Source organism: Salvia miltiorrhiza, chromosome 3 (genome assembly GCF_028751815.1).
Source record: "Salvia miltiorrhiza cultivar Shanhuang (shh) chromosome 3, IMPLAD_Smil_shh, whole genome shotgun sequence".
Taxonomy (NCBI): domain Eukaryota; kingdom Viridiplantae; phylum Streptophyta; class Magnoliopsida; order Lamiales; family Lamiaceae; genus Salvia; species Salvia miltiorrhiza.
Window position 1 is genome coordinate 57,856,733 of NC_080389.1, and position 16,007 is coordinate 57,872,739.

The 16,007-nt window shown below is 36.1% G+C and overlaps 2 protein-coding genes across 2 annotated transcripts; both read left to right on the forward strand.

Moving 5' to 3' along the window:
- The first annotated feature begins 1,670 nt into the window (after positions 1-1,670).
- LOC131014682 (MAG2-interacting protein 2) lies at positions 1,671-14,037 on the forward strand. The gene is made up of 12 exons (XM_057942733.1): positions 1,671-1,968; positions 2,082-2,130; positions 2,492-2,668; positions 3,210-3,411; positions 3,516-3,736; positions 4,341-5,277; positions 5,763-6,730; positions 7,833-7,915; positions 8,804-9,163; positions 9,562-10,759; positions 10,931-11,196; positions 11,275-14,037. Exons 1-12 carry the CDS (start codon positions 1,882-1,884, stop codon positions 13,888-13,890), a joined length of 7,164 nt encoding a protein of 2,387 aa, XP_057798716.1. The 5' UTR covers positions 1,671-1,881; the 3' UTR covers positions 13,891-14,037.
- A 405-nt stretch (positions 14,038-14,442) lies between these two features.
- On the forward strand, positions 14,443-15,895 carry LOC131014731 (uncharacterized). Its single transcript, XM_057942813.1, has 3 exons — positions 14,443-14,861; positions 15,215-15,392; positions 15,511-15,895. The coding sequence occupies exons 1-3, from the start codon at positions 14,783-14,785 to the stop codon at positions 15,698-15,700; spliced, it is 447 nt and encodes a 148-aa protein (XP_057798796.1). The 5' UTR covers positions 14,443-14,782; the 3' UTR covers positions 15,701-15,895.
- The last annotated feature ends 112 nt before the right edge of the window (positions 15,896-16,007 follow it).

A 16,007-nucleotide genomic window follows, 5' to 3' on the forward strand; every position in this document is an offset into this window, starting at 1 on the left:
TGGAATACAGAAGTCCCCAAGAAGACACCAAGCGGTGCGACCTCCTATATGTGAACAATGAGGTTCCGATTTAAACCTCACTGCTCCCCCTCCCCAATTCCCTAAGTAAAAAAAAAAAAAAAAACTCTATAGAATACAGAGTAGTAGAATACTATTCACTTTGCGTGCTCATTGTGGGCCCTTATGCATTACTCAAGAGCAATGTCTAAATCTTGCTCCCTATTGGGCTGACTTTGCCGGTTGGCCCACTTTAGAATATTGGATTTGAGGTTATCTCTATTTTCATTTACTAGTATTAAAGCTTTTTTTTTTTTTACTTGCTCTATTAATCCTAATAGATCAAAATTCCATATATCTATATATTGATAACTTTTTATCGTCAAATTTTCTCTCTCCCATTATTCTATCTATTTAGTCCATTATTCTCTCTCTATTTAATTAACTAGCCACCATTCTCTCTCTATTTATTTTATTTATTTATTTTTTCTTTGCGTGTTTTCAATTTTTGTATCATTTTCTTTAAATTTTTTTACTTTTAAAATTTTTATTTTTTCTAAAATTTATACAGTTTGATTAATTAAAAAAATTGAATATGCGTATCAAATTAAATATCATGACAATAGCTTTAATTTGATTTATAATATATAAAATATAAATTTAAAATAAAAAAATATTCAAACTAACATTTTAAAAATAAATCTCTTTCTCTCTCTTATTTTAAAAAGGACGTTAGTTTGTCATTTTTTTTGCATAAAATATTTTGTGAAATCATGAAAATTATGTACATTTTATTAATGCCAGACTGCAATTATTTTTATTACTCTTTTCTTTCGAGTTTTTATTTTATAATATATAAAAGAGGAGTTTTCTCCCTTCATTTTTTCTCTCTCTTCTCCCGTCAATGTTTTTATTATTTTTTTTATCTTTTCTTTTTATAATTTTAATTCTATTCTAAACATTGTCAAATTTAATTTATAAAAAAAATATTCAATGTGCATCTTAAGTTTAAGTTCGTCAGAACATATTTAATATGACATAAAAATGATAAAAAATGAATTTAAAATGAATAGGTTATTAAATTTTAAAATATTTTATTTTCTTTCTTTTTGTTAAAATTTTACAAGTTTTTATTTATGTTTGTGTATTAAAATATTTATTTATTATTATTATGAGAAATACTCTATAATAATAATAATAATGTGTAATATTGATTTTCATTATCAGATAATTTAAAATAATTTAATAATTTTAATTATCATTACACTTTATACATAACTGAAAATTATGTTTTTAAATTCAGAATTTTATTGAGTAATTAGTATATTATTTTTAACCATATTTTGCATTTATTATATTTTTTTATGTTTAATGTTTATATTTATTTATTTAAACATATCATTTAATTTCGATTTCGCCGTGCATCGCACGGATGGTTGTGCTAGTTTAAGAAATGACGATATTTTGTTAAGACTGCTGCAATTATTATATTGTGCATAATTTTTTAATAGAAAGTTTTCTATGCCATAACCTCTCGTGGATTATAACAAGATTTAAATCACCATCGAAAAAAATAGATTTAAAGCATAATAACCTCAAAGGGTTATGAATATTTGCATTTAATTTTAATCTATGGGGATCAACTCCAAAAAAGAAATTTGATTGTTGGGAATGACTAATACCATAAAACGCTTTTATCACTGAAACGCGATTTAAATTGGGTTCCCTGACACGGCGTCCGGCGAAGGCAGTAATCAAAGGATCAGTCTCCTTCTCCCCTCCGGCCCTCTGCAATTCTGCGGTTTAGATCTCGGCGGAAAACTCGCAGAAATTGCAGTTCTTGCTATCAGTTTCATGTACGTATTCAATTATTTGTGCGTATAGATGGGGGAGACCGTACAGAAGGCACTGTTCGAGACGCGTCGTCACGCTTCCAGACCTTACTTTTCCAATTATCCTCCGCAGCAACAGGTTTTGTTCACCTTCCTTTTGTGTTTCGGTTTTTGATTGGTTGTTAGTGCTGAATTATTTGGTTTCGATTCAGTTTCTGTATAGTTGATTGGTTGAATTTTTCGTTTGTTAAGCTGAAAGATGGCGGCGGGGGTGGCTTACTTTCTTATGTTCCATTTCGAGGTACGTGTACTTGGTTACTGTGAATTTGGCGATTTGGCATTTGGTTTTTGTTAGAGGTTTGGTAATTTGCTGAGTTTTGTTGTGACTTTGTTTGAGTTGAGAAGTAGTGTGCCTAGTAGAGTGAAGTTATTTGGCATCGATGTATTATAGTGTTGATTGAATGGATATAATTAGGAAATATCAATTTCACTGTGAAGTAATTGAAATTCAATAGTAAAGTTCATTTTCCTCTTTCTGAAGTTTGTTTAAGCATTTGGATTGTTTTCCTCCCCTTCTTGCTTTTTTCGTTTTCTCCTTTTTATTTTATTTTTGCGGTTACTTAGTTGCTGATGCAATTTCCTGTTCTATTTTACCTATGAAGGAGGGATTACTCAACTCAAAGAGAAATGGAGTGTGTACAGACAACCTAGAAGATTAAGAAGATTAGTGTCCTTGTTTGTATCTGCAAGAGGTGATTATGTTGCTGTAGCTTATGGAAATCAGATAGCAATTTTGCGGAAGGAAAATGACTACCAGGAGCCTGTGGGAAATTTTACATGTAAGATTTTACTTAATGTTTTTTTACTGCGAGAATCTTGTTCAAGAAACCATTGCTGTATGCAGATGCATTTTTGTTGAAGGATCATTGTGATGCGAATCATTATATGAAATTAGAAAGTTGAAGCTATTTCAGAAATATATTTGTTTAGGAATTCCAAATGGCCTCGAAAATTCTTTATTGATTAAGATTTTTCTGTTAAGCTTCCTGTTTACACTTATGTTGCTATCTGATTAGTAGACCTATCGAAAATTATGTAATATATTGCTTCTGCTGGAACATGTTATTCTTGAAGCTTATTACTCCCTTTGCTCTTGAGATCATGAAAAGTAGCCAGATTTCCCAAATAACTATCAATAGTGGACTTTATGAGGAGTTAGAAATTCTCCAATAATTTGGCTTTTCTTTGACAGAGTTTGAATTGGCACAAGGAGAATCTTTGAAGATCTAGGAAATATCCTAGGATAATATGTTAAACTTTGATGCTTGGACAATTTTTGCAGTTGATATTGATAGTCCTAGCTGGTTTTCACTGATGTAGGTGAGTCTGCCGGTGTATTCACATGTGGGACCTGGTCTGAGACTCACGAATTACTTGGAGTTGTTGATGATACTGGTACCATATATGTTGTCAAGCCATACGGAGAAGAAATGACAAGAATTACAAAGAGGCATCTGAATTTATCGTCACCCATTGTTGGCTTGATTTTGCAAGATGATGCTTCTGAAAAAAAATCTTACTTGTAAGTTTGACTAAATGTTTATTCTCCTTACAAATTTGTCTTTCACAGTTGAAGGATCAAGACTTCACTATTTTACTAACTTTTGAGCACGAATATTTTGGCAGGTGTAGCTTCACTGTCTTTGCAGCAGATGGTTCTTTTCATGATATTGAGATATCTAAGGATCCTAGTGCCTCCATTTCTTCAGCGAAATCCCTGAACAATCCATCAATGCTTAGACAATTTCCTTCAGAAATTTGTTGCTGGGATTATCATCCTGAACTTTCTTTATTTGCCATAGTCAGTAGTGCTAGTGATAGCAAATCTACACTTACAGGGAGCACTGGTATTTCTAACATTCTTTCTCCATCTTAATGACTTTTTTTTAGGGGTTCAATTAGTATCCCGTGACACAATATCCATCAACCAGCTAGGAAAATCATAAGTCCACATAGGTGGTTTATCGATGGTCATATCATGTTACGCCAAAGCATGAGCTGCTTTATTAGCACAACTATAGACATTTGAGATGCCAATAAGTGTCATTATGTTTACATTGTTTCCTAGGGTTGTGTGACTTATCCTAGTGTTTATTTGTAGATTATACGCTACGTCTTACAACTTTGTGGTACATTGCATGAATCTAAAATTTCACATAAAGTTTCAATTGGTTCTTTGTGTTCATGCAGATATATCGGTCCCGAATACATTCTCTTTTGAAACTCAAGTGGTCTTATTTGAGCTCCTCGAATTTATAATGGCAAAAGCACCATCCTGTGTAAAATATATACAATATGAACAGATGTGGTTTCTTATGTTTGGAAGCTACAGTTGTTCTGTACTTTGCAAATGTTACCAATTTTCCCTCCTTACTAGTTGCTATTAATTTCAGAAGAAATTGTACTTTATTTATTGTCTAATAATCAAATTTCACAACTCTTCTGTTTCAGGATCCTATACTGTTTCTATTTGGCGAAGAAAACAAAGTTTGCAAATGGAGCCATTAGTTCATAGTGAGTCTGTAGGTTCATACTGTGTAACAAAAGGATATCATGGCCAACTTACGTCTCCAAAAGTACTGTTTTCACCTAGTGGAAACTTTGTTTCTTCCCTAGATGTTAAAGGATGCTTGTTCACTTTTAAATTTGATGAAGAAACATGTTCGTTTTCAAGCACTGGAACAGAGTTCTTACAAGATATTGTGGATTTTACTTGGTGGTCTGATGATGTACTCACTGTAGCAAAAAGAAATGGAATCATTACCATGGTTGACGTTCTTAATCATGTAAATGTATCAGCGAATGATATTTCATACTCAATGCCCCTTTTAGAAAGAGCTCAAAAGCACCCTGGGCTCATATTTGTTTTAGAGAATAGCTCATCTGAGGATAGCAATAGACCATCTGAACAGAAGGGTGTAATTGATCGTCTCACAGCAGAGAGGCCTGATAAATTTGACTTTTCCAAGTTGGAGTGGAGTTTAGTGTCGTGGACAAAAAGATCTGTTCTTGAACTTTATGATCATCTTATAAGAGTTCAAAAGTTTCAGGCTGCACTTGAATTTGCTGATTGTCATGGACTTGATAAAGATGAAGTGCTAAAGTCTCAATGGTTATCTTCTGCCCAAGGAGTGAAAGAGATAAATACTATACTGACCACTATCAAGGATAAAGGTTTCATACTCTCTGAGTCCGTAGATAGAGTAGGACCAACAGAAGACGCAATGAGGACTTTGCTTTCTTTCGGGCTTCGCTTAACAGACTCTTACAGATTCTCCGAATTGGAGGACGATGAGAATGAGCAGATTTGGAATTTTCGTCTCACAAGACTCAAGTTATTGCAGTTCAGAGACAGACTAGAGACATTTATTGGGATAAACATGGGCAGGTGGTAGTTCAAGGTCACCCTTTATCTTTCATGAGATGACATCTTGCTATTTGTGTAGCTTTCATATTTTGTGGAGCAAGATATTTTTTTCTCTTTCTAGGTCAATAACTTTGTCTCCTAAAATTTGCTTCTCTTGAAACATATTCCCGAAGAGCGTGATAACAACTATTTGCAAAATCAACCTCTCCTGTTGGAAACCATATGTATGATCTTGTATTTATGTTTTATTGGAACAAATCAGATGCTGAGACATGACATGCATATACTTATCCGCTAGATTGATGTACATGGTTATTGGCACATACTTGTAACAAGAGCCTGTTTGCTTCCTTTAGACTACACAACTCATGGAATGGGAGGATCAGATTTGAAATTGAAATGGTTACCTCATGAATGTTGCTGAATGAGCTTCTTTCATTTATTGTAATGGTAACATCATTCTTCATGTTGTCACTGACTTACAGCTTAATAACTTAGCTTTGCAGGTTCTCTATGCAGGAGTATAGCAGATTCCGTGAATTGGAGATCAGTAAAGCTGCAATAGTAATCGCAGAAGGTGGGAAGATTGGAGCCTTAAATCTTCTTATTAAGCGCCACTCATATTCTTTGATTCCCTCCATATTGGAAATTTTAGCTGCTATACCTGAAACAATACCAGTTCAATCATATGGACATCTGCTTCCTGCAACTTCTGCCCCTGCAAATGTTGTTGTCAGAGATGAAGATTGGGTGGAATGTGAAAAGATGGTGATGTTTATCAAAAAATTCCATGTGAATCATGAGAGTTCTATCCAATATATTACTGAACCCATTGCAATGAAATACATGTCATTTCAGTGGCCATCAATATCTGAACTTTCTTCTTGGTACAAGAAAAGAGCTAGAGATATTGATACCTTAAGCGGTCAACTAGAAAACAGCATGTGTTTGGTTGATTTGGCAATTCGCAAGGGAATCTCCGAATTGAAAGATTTCCTTGAGGATATTCATTATTTATTCCAGCTTATATATTCTGATGAAAATGAAGACGACACCAACTTTTCTATGAGTCTTGCTAGCTGGGAGCAATTATCAGATTATGAAAAGTTCAAGTTGATTATGATGGACGGTAAAGACGACAATGTGATTCCTAGATTACACAAGAAGGGTGTTCCATTTATGCAAAGGAAGGTTAGTGTATTGTCTGGGGTTGATGCTACTGTTGGTCATCTTACACAAGCTAAGACTGCCGACTCATTTCTTGTAAGATGGCTCAAAGAAGTTGCTGCACAAAATAAACTAGAATTGTGCTTAATAGTGATTGAAGAAGGGTGCAGAGACATGGCTGACACTCGTATATTTAAAGATGAAATGGAGCTTGTTGATTGTGCCCTCAAATGTATATACTTGTGCAGTGATGTAGATAGGTGGAGTACCATGTCCACTATTTTGTCTAAACTGCCACAGATGCGAGGTACATTTCTTTAGATATTACGTGCAAGTAGCATGTGAATTACACCATGCTTGATAAATTTTGAGCCAGTACATCTCATTATTGAAATGAGCTATCGTAATTGATGCAAATATACATGAGCTCTACCTAACTATATCCCGATCAAAGTATAAATATACTAGTACAAACACCTGCATTTCTCGAGTATGGTTTTTCCTTCTAAGTTTTCTTACCAAGTTTGCTTACTTGGAAATGGAAAAGTGAATAGGTAACCTTCTTCTTGTAGTAGGCTAGTAGCACTCTCTCTCATATCACTATGTTCATGTATTCTTTGCCCATTCGACTGGTAGTAATTGTGTTGCAAAGTTTTTCTAATGATTCCTTGAATGCTGAGTCTCATAGAACATACTTTTGTTTTTCTGCTCAATTTTTCACTGGGTAGTAGTGTGTGCCATATGTTTAAAGCCTTCAATTGAATCTATTCCTGTATCTTTTTAGCGAATCTACTGGAGAGCAAGGAATATAGTTTTAGTGTGTATACTTGCTGTTTCTTAATTTGTGATTCAGTTTGCTAGAGGTATGTGCTTATGAAGGACTGCTCACAATGTAGTATATGGTCCAGAGTCATAATATTTTTTGAACCTTCTGATTTTGTATTCCCAGTGCAAAAAATCCTTGGTGCTCTAGTAACATGTAGTTTGGGCTGCTTCTATTTTTCAAATTATTAATGAAAATGTTTTAGTTTCCCTTTTCTTGTAGAAAGGAAAAAGCAGATTGTATGAAAAGTCTTTCTCATGGTCTAATCATATACTCCCTCCGTCCCATTTGACTTGGCCTGTGTTCCTTTTTTGGGTTTTGACTTTGCATGTTTCCTTTTTGACTTGGCCGCAAAGAAATAGGCCAAGTCAGCTGGGACAGAGGGAGTATTATATATGTCATTCATGTGATTACACCAAGAAAGGGATATGGAAAATAGGAGGTTGGCAGCAAATTATGTTTGAAATTATGTGCAAAGCTTGTTTTGAGATATAATATTGGAACACATATAGATGTTTCCCTTAGGATTAAGTTTCAGGTGTGAGTTAGTAGTGCTGAATATAACAGAGTTCTGTAAATACGTCAGATGTTGAAGCTGTGGATATAAGGAAAAGGCTAAAACTTGCAGAGGGCCATATTGAAGCAGGAAGACTATTGGCGTATTATCAGGTTTCCTTAACATCCCTGTTTGCTTAATTTTTCTCTATACGCAACCTGTTATCAATATAATTTTGCATTCTCCCTCTGTTTCATGCATGGATACCTTGGATGTACCTAGGGAAGTTTCAGTTGTTTTATGCTATTATTAGATCTCCTGCAGATTTAGATATTCATATTTTAGCAATCTCCTGATGTTTAGAGTTTAAAAGATCTGAAACAACTTATGAGATGTTTAGAGTTTAAAAGATCTTTGTTCCCAAAACTTGCCAGGAGCTTATAAACTCCTCTTTAAGAAAGAGAAAGGGGAGCCCAATTTTTCTTGATCTTTATTTCAGAAATCCCTTATATTTTAATCATTGTAATTAAGAATTTGTCAGTAACTTATAAGCTAAAAAGACTTTTATAAGATGGAGGAACTTATAAGCTTAGCCAAACACCCGTTTAGTCATGTAGAGTTTTTTTATTTATACTATATGTTTTGCAATTCTGTAAAATGCAAATGCCTCTGTTTTTCGCATGCATTTCCAGTTTTTTGTCTGCACTCAATGAGAGTAAAAAAGGCAATGCATAGTTCTTTTCCGTGCCTGAAAATGCTATTTTTCTTCTTAAGGACCTTGTAGGTACTAATTTGAGATGGTATTTAAAATAGTTTTAAGTGAATTGAAGGTAATGTCTAATTACTTAAGCAGTTTATATTTTCAAATAGAGTAAACTTAACTTGATGTTGCAGCTGTCTATGCTATCATCATGCTGATCGAGGATGTATGTCAATATATCTAGTCTTTGCACATGCATCATGTGCACTGCAGTTTTAGGGGTGATACTCAGTTTGGTGCTCTTTCAGAAATGCATCCCTTGATTCATTGTACCAGTGACATCTATTTCATCTTTGTTTAGGTCCCGAAGCCCATTAATTTCTTCGTCAATTCACATTTGGATGAGAAGGGTGTAAAACAAATTTTTCGTCTTTTACTTTCAAAATTCATTCGCTGGCAACCAAGCCGTACAGATCATGACTGGGCAAACATGTGGCGTGATTTGCAATCTCTTCAGGAAAAGGCTTTTCCTTTTCTAGATTTGGAGTTTGTGTTGATTGAGTTCTGCAGGGGATTGCTTAAAGCTGGAAGATTTTTCCTAGCGAGGAATTATTTGAAAGGAACCAGTTCTGTTGCTCTGGCAACAGACAAGGCTGAGAATCTTGTTATTCAAGCTGCAAGAGAGTATTTCTTCTCGGCTCCAACTCTTACTTCACCTGAGGTTATTCTTATTCTTACCTCCGAATATTTATCTTGTTACTTGAATAATGGGTCTATTGTATGTTTGTATGGGCATCTTTCAATTAAATGATGTTAGATTGTGTTGGGGACTGTTGTCTATCAAGTTATTCATTAGCAAAAGGAAAAATGTAAAATGTAAAAACACTGATGCTAGGGAGCTCTATGCATATCCTCCTTATCCATGCTTCATTGATATGAGACTCTTTTGTCTGCTCTGCCATACAATGATTTGGTATAGAAAACTGTATTCCACCTATAGATTTACTAATCTATCCTCTCAGCTATATGATTGCTGTTTTAATCTGTGAGAGTTGAAATTTGTCTTGGTTTGGCACTTGTCATAGAAAATTAGTAAAATTTTGTGGAACTTGTGTCCAGATCTGGAAGGCTAAGGAGTGTTTGAATATCTTTCCTAGCAGCAGAAGTGTCAGGGTTGAGGCTGACATCATTGATGCTGTTACAGTTAGACTTCCAAATCTTGGAGTTAACCTTCTGCCAATGGCATTTAAGCAAATAAAAGATCCTATGGAAATAATTAAGTTGGCAGTTACAAGTCAAAGTGGAGCTTATCTAAATGTTGATGAACTTATTGAGATTGCTAAACTTCTTGGATTGAGCTCGCAAGAAGAAATATCAAGAGTCCAAGAAGCTATTGCGAGAGAAGCAGCATTTACTGGAGACATACAGCTGGCTTCTGATCTGTGTCTTGTTTTGGCCAAAAAGGGGCACGGTTCTATTTGGGATTTGTGTGCTGCTATTGCAAGGAGTCAAGCCCTTGAGAGCATGGACTCAAAATCCAAAAAACTGCTTTTGGGATTTGCTTTGAGTCACTGTGACGAGGAATCAATTGGTGAGCTTCTTCAGGAATGGAAAGATCTCGACTTGCAGGACCAGTGTGAAAGTCTGACTATGTTGACTGGAAGAGCGCCTTCCGAATTATCGGAGCAAAGTTCCAGTAGCCCAGGTGAATTTTTCGGGAGGACATATGTCAGTGTTGAGAACCAGGAGCCACAATTTGCAAAATTGAAAAGTTTACTCTCTCTGGTTGTCGAAAATTTGTCATCTGAAAATGGATATGACTGGGAACACCTTCTTAAAGAGAATCTGAAAGTGTATTCTTTTGCTGCCTCACAGCTCCCCTGGTTGCTCAAATTATGTGAAGATGAAGAACATGGGAAAAGTCTTACTGCAGATTCGGTTTCCAGATTCCAGCATGTGAGTATAAGGACAAGAGCAGTGATGACTGTATTATCATGGTTGACAAGGAGCGGTTTCATCCCAAAGGACGACCTGATTGCTTCTCTGGCTAAATCAATTATGGAACCACCCGTTTCAGATGGGGAGGATGTTATAGGTTGCTCTGTTCTGTTAAATCTTATAGATGCCTTTCATGGAGCTGAAATAATTGAAGAACAACTGAACATTAGAGAAAACTACAATGAATTCTCTAGTCTGATGAACGCGGGAATGATTTATAGTTTGTTGCATAGTTATGGTGTTGAATGCAAGAATCCTGCTCAAAGGAGAGAAGCCCTGATGAATACTCTTCAAAAAAAACACAAAACACTCAGTTCAGGTAAATTTCTTTAGCAGTAAATTGTTTCAACTTTGCCATTTCTTTTTTACAGAATCTACTGGTTCCAGCATATTTACAGAAGTCCCCCCCCCCTCCTTTCTTTAATCTTTTCAAGTTTCTGTGCATGCAACTATTTGAAAAATCGCTAAACTCATGATATATAAAATCCAGACGAGTGCACTAAAGTACACGAAGCACAGTCAACATTTTGGAATGAGTGGAAAGTCAAATTAGAGCAGCAGAAAAATGTAGCTGATGAATCGAGAATATTGGAGAAATTAATTCCTGGAGTGGAAAACTCCCGCTTCTTTTCTGGAGACATGGAGTATATACAAAGTGTTATGTTTTCTCTTATTGAATCTGTTAGAACAGAGAAGAAGCAAATTTTGAAGGATGTTCTCATTCTCGCTCATACCTATGGTGTGGACAGGAGCAAGGTACATCTATTTATAATTTTTTTTAGCCGTGATTAGTTCGTTAAGATTAATCATTTCGATATGCTGTGTTGCTTTTAGGTGCTCCTGTATTACCTAAGAACTATACTTATTTCTGAGGTCTGGAGTGTTGATGATATAATAGAGGAAGTTTCAGAATATAAGGAAGAAATACTTGCTTATGCTGCAGAAGTCATAATGTCCATTTCTTCATATGTTTATCCTGTAATTGATGGCCATGACAAGCAGACACTGGCATTTGTCTACAATCTACTCTCTGATTGCTATAAGCAGCTTGAAGGATCAAAAGAGTTGCCTCCTGAAATTGACCAACATCCAGTGCAAAGAAGTGCCCTTGAGCTAGCTACGTTTTGCGAAATTGTTGGGCAAGAATGCAGCAGGATCTCCTTTATTGAGAGCCTTGATTTTAAAAATATTGCTCTATTACAGAGTCTGAACTTTGATTGCTTTAACGATGAAGTTTGTGCTCAAATTAATGAAAATAATGTGGAGGCATTAGCAGAGATGGTTCAAAACCTGGCTCATATGTATGGTGATACTGTTCCTTGGGGTCTCTTGTCATGGAAATCTGTATATACTCATTATGTTATGAGCTCTCTGATCACTTTAGAGTGTAGAGCCGGAGAAGAGATGCGTTTTCAAAGCTCTGAAGATATTAACTCTTTTATAGATGAGATGGAGCAGTTGTTCGACATATGCAAAAAGTATATCAGATTGATGGAATACCAAGATATTTTAGACGTACTGCGACATTTTTTCACAATCATCTTACCCATCAATGAAAACTTGAGGAACTTTCCTTGTGACACTATTGGTAAAGAGTGCGTTGTGAAACTTATAAACTTGTGGCTCAGGTTGATGAATGATGTGGAAGATCTAGTGTCGCTGGATTCTTCTGGAGAAAGGTTCCATTCCGAATGTTCTATAATATGTCTGAATGTTTTCTTGGATTTGCTTGTTAAGGGTATTGTGTTACCCAGTCAGGGTTGGTGCACAGTTGTTAATTATGTGGCCTATGGTCTCGAAAATAGTGTTGGTATAGAAGTATTCAATTTTTGTCGAGCAATGATTTTTTCTGGCTGTGGGTTTGAAGCTATAGCTCATGTCTTCTCTGCAATAGCAGAACGGTTCCCACCTGGAATGTTGTTGATAACAATCAGTGCAGAATCCTCTGTCGACATCCAGGATCTTTCAAAACTCTATCTAAGTATACTTGAGACTGTTTTACAAGAAATAGCTGGAGGTTCCGCTGAACGTCAGAGTTTGCATTATTTACTTTCTTCCCTGAGTAAAATGGAAGGGGACTTGGAGGATCTGAAAAAAGTAAGGCTTGCAGTTTGGGACAGAATGTCTATGTTCTGTGACGATTTGCAGCTGCCAAGCCATATCCGGGTTTATTCCTTAGAGCTTTTGCAATTTATCTCCGGTAGGAAGAGAGATTTGGAGGCTTTTTCTTCGGAGGGGTCTGCGTTTCTTCTGCCTTGGGAAGGGTGTGGTCATTTGCATGACAGGACTCCAAATTGTGAGAACATTTCTGATGACCCCAATGCAAAAGACACGTCCAGTAGATTTACAAGTTCCATTGTGGCCTTGAAATCGTCACAGTTAGTTTCATCCATTTGTCCTGGCCTCGAAATCACCCCAGACGATATTCATTCAGTTGATTCTGCTGTTTCCTGCTTTCTAAGAGTATCAGAGTTGGCAACCACTGCATCTCATGTTAATGCTTTGTTGGCTATGCTGGCTGAGTGGGAGGGACTCTTTACAACCGGAACAGACGAAGGCGCTTCTCTGGATGCATCTGATGCTGCCAATAGCTGGGCCAATGATGACTGGGATGAAGGTTGGGAGAGTTTCCAAGACGAATCAGCCGAGAAGGAAACTAAAGAAAACATTACCCTTTCGATCCATCCCCTGCATATTTGTTGGATGACGGTACTAAAGAAAATGGTAACTCTCTCCAGCCAGACGGACATATTAAAATTGCTTGATCGGAGTGTTGCCAAAAATTGTGGAGTATTGCTGGATGAAGATGATACTCGTAGTCTGGCTCAGACTGTACTCGAGGTGGATTGCTTTCTAGCTCTGAAGATGGTGTTGTTACTCCCGTACGAGGCAGTACAGCTCCAGTGCTTGGATGCCATTGAGAACAAGCTGAAGGAAGGGGGCGTATCAGACGACAATTCCCAGGACCATTTCTTCTTCATTCTCGTTTTATCATCTGGAATTTTGTCCAATATCATAACAAAGGCTTCTTATGGCACCACATTCTCTTACCTATGCTTCATGGTTGGTAACATGTGTCGTCAGTTCCAGGAGGCATCAGCTGCCAGTCACGTAGGCGCCACAGGAGACGAGAGGAACAAACGATTCCTCTTTGTGAGACTAATCTTTCCGTGTTTTGTGGCAGAGCTCGTCAAGGCAGATCAGCATGTTTTGGCCAGCTTTCTGGTTACGAGATTGATGCACACGAATGCTTCGCTTAGTTTGATCAACGTTGCAGAGGCCAGTCTGAGGACATATTTGGAGAGGCAGTATCAACAACTGCAGGAAAATGAGTCGTCGGAGAATACGAGCTTCTTCCAACCTCTTCCGAATACAGTTAGCAATTTCAAAGGCGGGTTAGGAAAATTAATCCAATCTGCAGTTTCTTCGCTGCCAACAGATGTTAGATAACTGGTGCACAGAACTCATGTACACATATTTTGTAGTTTACTGCTTGCTCACAATCCCACAGCTGAAAAGAATTGTATTCTGCGTTATTTTGTAGATCGCTGGCATTTCACAAGATGAGTTTATAATATGGACGATGAGTTTTTTCTTTGTGTTTTTTGTAGATGAAAATATCTTTTGGAGCCAGACAATAATTTATGGTTTAACAATGGCCTATTTGTTTGTGTTGACCAATTTATTTGCGATGCCTATTTTTTAGCAAACAAAACTAGGCTTTTCCTTGAAGGTAATTATTAACTATTAGTTTATAAACTTGAATCTGTTACTTTTTATCATTTCCATCAACAATATATATAGTGGTGTTAAAATATAGAAAATTAATTTTCTTTTGTTAATGAATAATGAAGAATCTTATTTAAACATTTCGTTCTCATATCTCATTTACTTCAACCTAATAAGAGTATCTTAAGTTAACTATACCATTCTGATAGATTTAACATACAAAAGAAAAAAGCACATAATAATATTCGGGACGATCAACCATATATTGTTTTTAAACCAGCTCCAATTCCACAATATCGAAACAGAGATCATACAGCCAACAAAAAAAAATACGACTGTATCACTCAATTTTAATTTAATTAATAAAGAAAAAGTCATCTTTTTGTTTTTGAGACTTACGGTCCTTAGCAAATTTCACCGGGAAGGCATTGACAAAATAGTGAATGAGCGGCGCATGAAATTACAGATGGCCCATCTTCATATCACCATGCAATTAATGATACTCACAGAATAGAAAGAGAAAAACTCAACTCCTTCATAGCTGTGCGGAGAATTCCCGATTCTTTTCTTCTTCTGCAATTTCAGTATTCTCAAAAGCTGGTGTGATCAAAAAATGGAGAGATTGCCAACGGATCTTTATCTGAAGATTTTTGGTTGGTTGGATCATCAAAATCTCGCAGCTGCTCTTATGGGTCAGTAGAAAAGTTCCCTTCTTGATTGCTGAAATTCGTGATTTTTTAACTATTGTGGTAATTTTTGGGGTTTGGAAGATGGTTTTTTTGGGAGGATCTGAATTGGGTTTGCTGAGATTACAGTACTTACATATAATTTTGTCCGAGGAAAATTATTCTCAATTTCAATATATATGTTTTCTGTATGTGAAGATGGTGAGCACTAAGATGGAATGAAAAGAAGATCTAACAAATTTGATTTCTGAATTTCCTTTGGTTGCACCAGTTAGCTGCTATTAACACTATTGGTTGCAAAGTTGAGAGATTTTAGATGTATGATTGTATTAAATGATGGGGTTGGATTGTGATGAAAGTGTGCAGGAAATGGAGAGACATAGGATCAGATGAAGAGCTATGGTGTAATCTGTTTAAAGAGAGATGGGGGATTGAAGGAGCCACATTTTACGCCCCTGATCCTGATCCTGCTGCTGCTGCTCCCGACTCGTGGAAACACGTCTACATTGTTCAAGATCGGTGTGATCGTGTTGGATTGTAAGTGCCAAGAGATGATTAATTATCTGTTTCTCTTAGGCCATGAGTTACTTTGCTGTCCCCATTTGGTAGATATCTTTGAAGAATATGATTCCTTATTGTGAGAATTAATTTGCAGGGGGTTGAAGATAATAAGGGAAGGAGATGATTATTACTTAGTTCATCAAGGTAAAATTGAACGCCATCTGGGATCAAGTTCAAGACAAGATGCTGCAGATGAAGAGGTAGGTATCTTAGACAAAATTCTCTTCTTCGTTGGAGACTTGGAAGTTGCTACTATACATGCAAAACGCAGTCGTTTAATGTAGCTGTTCCATTTTCTTGAGATTAACAATAATTCCTTGTGAAGATGTATATTCACAAACCACAACTCTTTGTATGTAATATTCATTAGTGGTGCCACCTCACTTAAATAAGTTGATGTAAATTCCTTATGCTACCGTTTGTTTGCCAGAGATTCTGCTCAAGAAAGAGAAACTAATCTGATTTATGTTAATCTCCAATACTTGCATTGCTGAGTGATGTTTATATTAATTTATTTCTTTTTGTTATTTATATGATTCGGATATAGTGTACCGTGTTGTAAGAGGGATTCATCACTATGTTTTACCTTAA